Genomic DNA, 10,223 nt, shown 5'->3' on the forward strand with positions numbered 1-10,223 from the left:
CAATCACCTTCAGAGGTGCTTCGAAGCACTTTTTACGATATTCCTACAACATCCAATCACCTTTAGAGGTGCATCGAAGCACTTTTTACGTAGTTCCTACAACATCCAATCACCTTCAGAGGTGCTTCGAAGCACTTTTTACGTAGTTCCTACAACATCCAATCACCTTTAGAGGTGCTTCGAAGCACTTTTTACGTAGTTCCTACAACATCCAATCACCTTAAGAGGTGCTTCGAAGCACTGTTTACGTAATTCCTACAACATCCAATCACCTTTAGAGGTGCTTCGAAGCACTGTTTACGTAATTCCTACAACATCCAATCACCTTTAGAGGTGCATCGAAGCACTGTTTACGTAATTCCTACAACATCCAATCACCTTTAGAGGTGCTTCGAAGCACTTTTTACGTAGTTCCTACAACATCCAATCACCTTTAGAGGTGCATCGAAGCACTTTTTACGATATTCCTACAACATCCAATCACCTTTAGAGGTGCTTCGAAGCACTTTTTACGATATTCCTACAACATCCAATCACCTTTAGAGGTGCATCGAAGCACTTTTTACGTAGTTCCTACAACATCCAATCACCTTCAGAGGTGCTTCGAAGCACTTTTTACGATATTCCTACAACATCCAATCACCTTTAGAGGTGCTTCGAAACACTTTTTACGTAGTTCCTACAACATCCAATCACCTTTAGAGGTGCTTCAAAGCACTGTTTACGTAATTCCTACAACATCCAATCACCTTTAGAGGTGCATCGAAGCACTTTTTACGTAATTCCTACAACATCCAATCACCTTTAGAGGTGCTTCGAAGCACTGTTTACGTAATTCCTACAACATCCAATCACCTTTAGAGGTGCTTCGAAGCACTTTTTACGTAATTCCTACAACATCCAATCACCTTTAGAGGTGCTTCGAAGCACTGTTTACGTAATTCCTACAACATCCAATCACCTTTAGAGGTGCTTCAAAGCACTTTTTACGATATTCCTACAACATCCAATCACCTTTAGAGGTGCTTCGAAGCACTTTTTACGATATTCCTACAACATCCAATCACCTTTAGAGGTGCATCGAAGCACTTTTTACGTAGTTCCTACAACATCCAATCACCTTCAGAGGTGCTTCGAAGCACTTTTTACGATATTCCTACAACATCCAATCACCTTTAGAGGTGCTTCGAAACACTTTTTACGTAGTTCCTACAACATCCAATCACCTTTAGAGGTGCTTCAAAGCACTGTTTACGTAATTCCTACAACATCCAATCACCTTTAGAGGTGCATCGAAGCACTTTTTACGTAATTCCTACAACATCCAATCACCTTTAGAGGTGCATCGAAGCACTTTTTACGTAGTTCCTACAACATCCAATCACCTTCAGAGGTGCTTCGAAGCACTTTTTACGATATTCCTACAACATCCAATCACCTTTAGAGGTGCTTCGAAGCACTGTTTACGTAATTCCTACAACATCCAATCACCTTTAGAGGTGCTTCGAAGCACTGTTTACGTAATTCCTACAACATCCAATCACCTTTAGAGGTGCTTCGAAGCACTTTTTACGTAGTTCCTACAACATCCAATCACCTTTAGAGGTGCATCGAAGCACTGTTTACGTAATTCCTACAACATCCAATCACCTTTAGAGGTGCTTTGAAGCACTTTTTACGTAGTTCCTACAACATCCAATCACCTTTAGAGGTGCATCGAAGCACTTTTTACGATATTCCTACAACATCCAATCACCTTTAGAGGTGCATCGAAGCACTTTTTACGTAGTTCCTACAACATCCAATCACCTTCAGAGGTGCTTCGAAGCACTTTTTACGTAATTCCTACAACATCCAATCACCTTTAGAGGTGCTTCGAAACACTTTTTACGTAATTCCTACAACATCCAATCACCTTTAGAGGTGCTTCGAAACACTTTTTACGTAATTCCTACAACATCCAATCACCTTTGGAGGTGCTTCGAAGCACTTTTTACGTAATTCCTACAACATCCAATCACCTTTGGAGGTGCTTCGAAGCACTTTTTACGTAATTCCTACAACATCCAATCACCTTCGGAAGTGCTTCGAAGCACTTTTTACGTAATTCCTACAACATCCAATCACCTTAAGAGGTGCTTCGAAGCACTTTTTACGTAATTCCTACAACTTCCAATCACCTTTGGAGGTGCTTCGAAGCACTTTTTACGTAATTCCTACAACATCCAATCACCTTTAGAGGTGTGATAGAATCACCTCGACTATACATATTATTGCATAAACAACAGGCGCTGGTTGGCGCAAACCAATTGGTTAGCATACGAAGGGTTTACCAACAAGCTAGCTGGTAAACAAGAGGTAAACGCACTCAAAGTGCAGCGTAGGCTATGTACTAGCTCGCACCGGAAAGCCACCCTTTACCACTTTGACCAATTATAACACAAGTTGACATCATCTAGCCGAGTCAACTATTTCGGCAATCGTCACAAACACTTTCCTAAAAACCGTGTAAAATCGTTCAAAAAGTTGGTATAAATAAAGAACCGATAGTTGGACAAAAGAGCCAGTTCATCGGAGATAATGATAAATTAAACCTCGTGTCTATTTATTGATTTCTCCCGGAACGTCGAAGTCCCCCTACCCGAGGTAAGGCCCGACGCTTCCCAACGTTCCGTACCGTGTATTTGGGAAACACCTTAAGTGTTTCCATGCTGTCCGGTCAGCAGAGTCCGCCCGCGACTCATGTGCGCGTAAAAGTTCTAAACGGTTAAAGTTCGCGACGCAGCAAGTCCACCACCCTCCACCCTCTACCACATGGCGACCGTGACGGTGTGATGGGAATTCGTGATGTGCATACTGAGAAAGAACGAGTCAAGTGATTAAAAAGACTCGAATCATCGTGACGACTGTTCAGTGTGATCACTAATGGGAACCATCACTGAAGAAGAGAACAATATGAACCTTGATGGTTGAGAGTGCAGAAAAGTTCAGTAAATAGATGCAGTGAGTGAGCTAAGTGACCTTAAGTGCACGATATGGTTCAGGTCATGAAAAAAAGAGCCGTGCTAATTATATTGGTAGCAATCTTTCTTACGGATAGATTGTTAAAATACACCTATAAACTACTGGTAGCCCAGGAAAGTCGCTCTGTACGACTTTTGACGCTTCCCAAATAAAATAGTGAAATGGACACAAGATGCCAAAGGGAAGCTAAAACGATGAAAAAAGTGAAAAAAAACCCAGACTATAAGTGAAAAAAAAAACCCAGACTATAAGTGAAAAAAAAAACCAGTCCGAAAGTGAAAACAAATTGTGCCCGTTTGCACAAAACACCTATGAAGAACCAGCGACAAGCGGAGAACCAGCGGCAAGCGAGGAACTAGCGGCAAGCGAGGGACCAGCGACAAGCGGAAGACCAGCGGCTTGTGGAGAACCAGCGGATATGCAGAAATCGAAGCAGTGCAGACCCGAAGCAGTGCAGACCTGAAGCAGTGGCAGCCTGGAAGACTAGTAGCAGCCGTCAGCAGAAATGACGAATGATGACTTTACCAGCAATAGCAGTTTATCGGCGCAGAACACCGGCAGCACAATGCGTAAAAGATAAGTAAAAACAAAAATGTACGTTTTTCCCTCTGAATATGACGCAACCGCAAGAAGATCTGAGAAAACTAGAAAGGCTACTCGATAGAATCAAAGATATTACCAAACGCCATAGAAAGGTTACTTTAAAGGCAATTAAGAATACAGCTGATGAAACGTATAAAAATTTGCAGTACTTTTTATTGAAACATGAGAGCAAATATAAAGACAGTGAGGTTACAGAGTATATGCTCAAAGCAAGGAATTTCATTACAAAAATAACAGAGTTGATCAATCTCCATTTGTCTAAGCCACAACACGTGCAATTTAAAACAATAGCACATTGCATAATAAACCTTCTTAAAAGACACAAAAAAGTCAGAATGGCGACACTTACAGAAACGCTAAATGTTATCACCAATCTCGTACCAAAGTACGATGGTAACGCCGAATCGTTAAATAACGTGATAAGAGCATTGACAGCATGTAAAGATCTTGTCTCTGATGCAAACCGAAATGTACTGATCCAAGTGATACTATCCAAATTCGAAGGAAAGGCAAGTCAAATATTTACAGTGGTTCCGACAACCATCGACGCTATCATTGACAGCCTTAAGCAGAAATTCTCGGTTAAAACAGAACCTCAAACAATTATTGCCAAGCTTTCAATTTCGAAACAAAGAAAGGATTTCGCTAGTTTTGCAGACGAAATAGAAAAACTAAGCGCAAAGCTCGAGCTAGCATATGTGGAAAACAAAGTCCCACAAGATGTTGCAAAGACTCTAGCAAATAAAGCGGGAATTCAAGCTTTGGTTAATGGTGCTAAAAATGAAGACACCAAAAATACCGTTAAGTTTTCAAAATGCGAAAACTTAGCAAAAGCAATACGAGTTGCGACAGAAAATGAGGACACCATTGATAGTGTGGAACGCACCAATGTTTTTTATGCGAGTAGAACCAATAACCAGCATAGGAACAACGATGGATACCAAGTGGACAGATACCGTCAAGACAGAAGGTCAAACTTCAGAAACGGAAGAGGAGGTAGAGGAAGAAGCGCACGTTGCCAAAATTGCAACCATGCACATAATCAATATCCATCTAACCTATCCAATACCTTCAACCCCCCTGAAACAAGCAATCAAAACCGCGAAAAAAACATTCCGTTTTGTAGCTGATAACGTATTTGTTTGAGTGGTGAAGTTGCGAATTGTGCGTTGCGAAGCTGAAAGCGTTGACAAGTCTACGGTGAGGTGTGAGCACGAGACAATATGCCAAAAACACGATCGGTAGCGGCGATCGCTGAGGGGCGGGAGTTCGGAGAATCAACGGCCGGTCCATCAGATACGGAAAAAAGCATGGATACCACTGTGGTGAACCGTTTTTCCGAGGTGGAATAAATGGAACGACAGATCGCGGAAAAAGAGCAACACCATCAGCGCGAAGTGGAGTTGCGACAAAAGTTGCTGGCTATGAGAGTGCAACACCGCAAGGAGATCGAGGCTTTGGAGAAACAATGCGTCAAGCCCAAATGCTCCAGCTCTATAAAGGAAGACGACACAGATGACGCCTACCAAGGACAGCCTTACTCATTCCGAGATATCGAGGAAGGCATCGAGGAGTACGATGGTACGGCAAGCGTAAGCACGTGGCTATCTGACCTTGAAGCCACCGCTACCATGGCCCGTTGGACAGAGAGGCAGAAGGCAATTATGTGCCGTAAAAAACTTACTGGTACGGCGAAGGCATTTATCGTGACGTTGCAAGCAGGTATAGACTACCAACAGCTGAAATGGGAGTTGCAGAGAGAGTTCGGGGAAGTTGTTCGGGCAAGTGACGTACACCGCCAACTAACAGCACGGCGGCGTGGTAACCGAGAATCGGCGCTCGATTACGTGTACGCCATGCAAAAAATCGCTCAGCCCATCCAACTTGACGAACAAAGCATTTGCGAATACATAGCAGACGGCTACACTAACGACGAAAAGTTGAGGGCAACGTTTTATGAGGCCCAGACTATTGGGGAGCTAAAAAGCAAACTAAAATTCTTAGAGCGTGCTGCAAGTAAGGAAGCACCAAAGGGACCATTGGTGAGAGAGCAACGAGGGGCAATGGAAAACGCCAAGAAGCGTAATTGTTTCAGTTGTGGCAGTAGCACTCACCAACTAGCTGAATGCCCAACGAAACAAGAGGGCCCCACATGTTTCAAGTGTGGTGCGACGGGGCATCGTGCCAAAGAGTGCGCGAATTCGCGCGAAAGAAAGCCGCAGTGTTTTGCGTGTGGCGATATTGGCCATGTATCCGGGAAGTGTACGAAGAAAAGCACCAGAGTGCAAACTCTGACAACTACCTTTCCCGAAGTCCATGTGACAATTCGCAACAAAGAAAACAAAGCAGTGGTGGACACATGCAGCGAGGTAACGCTCATGCGATACGACCTGTTCCAGGAACTTAAACTCAGCCCAGGTGAATTAAAGCCATCTGTACGGATAATAAGAGGCTACGGTGGAAAGCAACACAATGTATGTGGCGAGGTGACGATCGAGGCGGGCATAGACGAAGTGATAGAAAAAATCCAATTCGTGGTGGTACCGTTAGGGTCCATAGATTCAAGGTTACTTATCGGACTGGACGTGCTCGGTAAGGTAAATTACGTAATCCAGAACGGAAGTGTGAAAATAACAAAACAAGTGAAGCACGACAAAGAGCCGCCAAATGAGGACTATCATTGGGTGCTTCGGATAACATGTAACGATGTGCAAGAGCTAGACGTACCGTCAAAGTATCGGAGCGTAATAAGTGGACTTGTTAACAATTATAACCCCTCGACAAACTCTAATACAGAGAGCGAGATGCGAATACGCATGGAAGGGCAAGAAGTGGTACGCACCATACCTAGAAGATTGGCTCCGTTAGAAAAGGAAATAGTGAAGAAACAAGTGCGCGAATGGTTAAGCGATGGAATAATCCAGCCGTCGCGAAGCCCTTATGCCAGTGCGGTGGTAGTTGTTCCAAAAAAAGACGGATCATATCGGATGTGCGTAGATTATCGCGAGGTGAACAAACTGATCGTACGGGATTCGTATCCGATGCCCAACGTAGAAGAACAAATCGATCAATTAGCAGACGCTCGTGTATATAGTGTGCTGGATCTCAAGAACTCATATTTTCATGTGAAGGTGGAGGAGAAAAGTCGCCAATATACGTCGTTTGTGACATCCGATGGACAGTATGAGTTCTTACGGGCTCCGTTTGGATTGTGTATCAGCGGAAACGCGTTCGGACGTTTCATCAACACTGCGCTTCAAGAGCTGATAACGGACGGCACCATCATGGCCTTCGTTGACGATATCATCATACCAGCTACCGACGAGGAACATGGATTGACGGCGTTACGGCGGGTGCTAGAGGTGGCACGATATGCAGGACTTCAATTCAACTGGAAGAAATGTGTCTTCCTAAAACGACGTGTAGAATATTTGGGATACACAATCTACGATGGACGCATTGAACCGTCATCCCAAAAAATAGAAAAGGTTAAGCATTTTCCGCAGCCGAGAACAGCGAAACAGCTTCAACGTTTTATAGGCTTAGCTAGTTATTTTAGGAAGTTCATAGCAGGATTCGCAGACCTGGCAAGACCATTGACACGTATGCTGAAAAAGGGAAGTACGGTGGAATTCGGTGACGATGCAAAGGCAGCGTTTGAAGTAATCAAAGAAAGTTTGGCTAAACATCCAGTGTTGCACATCGTTAATGCGAAATTAGATACCGAACTACATACTGACGCGAGTAAAGAAGCTCTCGCAGGCATACTGTTGCAGCGCGCTGAAGAAGACGGAAAATTACATCCGTGTTATTATTATAGCAGGTTGACCGACAAGGCTGAGAAAAATTATCATTCATTCGAATCAGAGTCGTTAGCCGTCGTGGAATCAGTGAAGAAGCTTAGATGTTATCTACTCGGTAAAAAGTTTAAAGTGGTGACTGATTGCCTGGCGTTTAAGCAGTCCATGAACAAGAAGATTCCGAATGCGCGAATAAGCCGTTGGCTAGTAGCTTTAGCAGAGTTCGATTTCGTGATCGAACACCGATCTGCGGAAAAAATGAAACACGTTGACGCGCTATCTAGAGCGACCGTGCTTAAGATATCTGCGATCGTGAGCAAAAGGGTGTCAACAGCGCAGAGTGGAGATGAACAGATACAAAGGATTATTGAAAGGGCAGGCAACAAGAGAAGCATAGATTGGTTCCATATACGGAATGGGGTGGTATATGAAGGTGAGGTGAACTCGCGGCGATTGTACATACCTAAGTCGATGGAATTGGAGATCATCAAGGGGGCACATGAGCAAGGACATTTTGGTGTGAAAAAGACAAAGGAGAAAATTGAAGCTGATTATTTTATCCCCGAATTAGAACAGAAGATAGAAAAATATATCGAGGCCTGTGTGAAATGCATCCTAGGCGAGAAAAAGCGTGGTAGAAGAGAGGGTAGATTACATCCTATACCAAAAGGTGAAGTCCCTTTGGATACATTCCATGTCGATCATCTTGGGCCAATGCCATCTTCTAGAAAGTCGTATAATCATATTTTTAGCGTGATAGATGCTTTTTCGAAATTCATATGGTTGTTTCCCGTCAAGACAACCAACGCAGAAGAAGCTGTAAGGAAACTTAAGGTTATTGCGCAGACATTTGGATACCCCAGAAGGATTGTTTGTGATCAGGGGGCAGCTTTCACATCAAAATTATTTGAGCAGTTTTGTGGGGACAATGCAATTGAATTACATAAGATCGTGACAGGAGTCCCTCGCGGGAATGGACAAGTAGAAATCGCGCATAAAACTATTATTCCCATGTTGACGAAGTTATCGCTTGATAATCCGCACGAATGGTTCAAGCATGTAGGTAAGGTTCAGACGATGATGAATTCAAGTTGGCACAGAGCCGTGGGAACTACGCCGTTTGAGGTGCTAGTGGGAGTAAAAATGAAGAAGGAGGATGATTTGGATTTGATGAGAATATTAGATGAAGAAGTTCGACACAAATTTGCCGAAGAGCGTGACGAGTTGCGAAAGGTTGCGTGTGGGAATATAGCAAAAATACAGGAAGAGAACAAAAGGCAGTACGACTTAAGGAGACGGCATGCAAGGCAGTTTCGAGTTGGTGATTTTGTAGCCTTACCGGTAACACAGTTCGGCGTAGGAAGGAAAGTAAAACCGAAGTTCTATGGACCATACGAGATTGAGCGAGTCATGGCGAACGATCGCTATGAAGTGCGAAAAGTAGACGATGAAGTAGAAGGGCCGCGACGCACTACGACGTCGGCAGATGTGTTGAAACCGTGGCCGCAGTCGGGACGACCTTAAGGTCAGGAAGGGCCGTGTGGAGAGAGGAATTGTGTTCTGCACGTGAGAGAGGTGGAGTATAAAAGGGGAGACGATAATGAAAAATAAACAGTCGCAACGAAACCGAAGTGGTGACAACGTGTAAACTCCGTATCATCGTTTTCTTTTCCTACATGCATGGTGAGCAAACATGGCCCGGTAAACGGCGGTAATACGGTTCTTTTACAGGGTCCAGTAACACAGCCCGTTTTTAAAACGGATGCAAACCCAAGATGCAAGAAACTGTTTATTAACCATTCCTACATACTTGGGATGCCATCCTTAGATGCTAGAAACTGTTTATTAACCATTCCTACATACTTGGGATGCAAACCCAAGATGCTAGAAACTGTTTCTAAGGTGGTTCGGGACACTTGGGATGGTGACCCAAGATGCTAGAAACTGTTTCTAAGGTGGTTTGGGATACTTGGGATGGTGACCCAAGATGCTAGAAACTGTTTTTAAATTGGTTCGGGATACTTGGGATGGTGACCCAAGATGCTAGAAACTGGTTCTAAGGTGGTTCGGGACACTTGAAATGGTGACCCAAGATGCAAGAAACTGTTTCTAAGGTGGTTCGGGATACTTGGGATGGTGACACAAGATGCTAGAGACTGTTTTTAAGGTGGTTCGGGATACTTGGGATAGTGACCCAAGATGCTAGAAACAACTTTTAAAGTGATTCGGGATACTAAGGATGACGACCCAAGATGCTAGAAACTACTTTTAAAGTGATTCGGGATACTTGGGATGACGAACCAAGATGCTAGAAACTACTTTTAAAGTGTTTCGGGATACTTGGGATGACGAACCAAGATGCTAGAAACTACTTTTAAAGTGATTCGGGATACTTGGGATGACGACCCAAGATGCTAGAAACTACTTTTAAAGTGATTCGGGATACTTGGGATGACGAACCAAGATGCTAGAAACTACTTTTAAAGTGTTTCGGGATACTTGGGATGACGAACCAAGATGCTAGAAACTACTTTTAAAGTGATTCGGGATACTTGGGATGACGACCCAAGATGCTAGAAACTACTTTTAAAGTGATTCGGGATACTTGGGATGAAGACTCAAGATGCAAGAAACTGTTTCTAAGGTGGTTCGGGACACTTGGGATGGTGACCCAAGATGCAAGAAACTACTTTTAAAGTGATTCGGGATACTAAGGATGACGACCCAAGATGCTAGAAACTACTTTTAAAGTGATTCGGGATACTAGGGATGACGACCCAAGATGCTAGAAACTAC

General features: G+C 43.6%; 1 protein-coding gene across 1 annotated transcript; it reads left to right on the forward strand.

Moving 5' to 3' along the window:
* The first annotated feature begins 4,979 nt into the window (after positions 1-4,979).
* LOC131271176 (uncharacterized) lies at positions 4,980-7,455 on the forward strand. Its single transcript, XM_058272563.1, has 2 exons — positions 4,980-7,289; positions 7,348-7,455. Exons 1-2 carry the CDS (start codon positions 4,980-4,982, stop codon positions 7,453-7,455), a joined length of 2,418 nt encoding a protein of 805 aa, XP_058128546.1.
* Positions 7,456-10,223: the final 2,768 nt, after the last annotated feature.

The sequence above is a fragment of the Anopheles coustani genome, unplaced genomic scaffold, assembly GCF_943734705.1.
Source record: "Anopheles coustani unplaced genomic scaffold, idAnoCousDA_361_x.2 scaffold_126_ctg1, whole genome shotgun sequence".
Lineage (NCBI taxonomy): Eukaryota > Metazoa > Arthropoda > Insecta > Diptera > Culicidae > Anopheles > Anopheles coustani.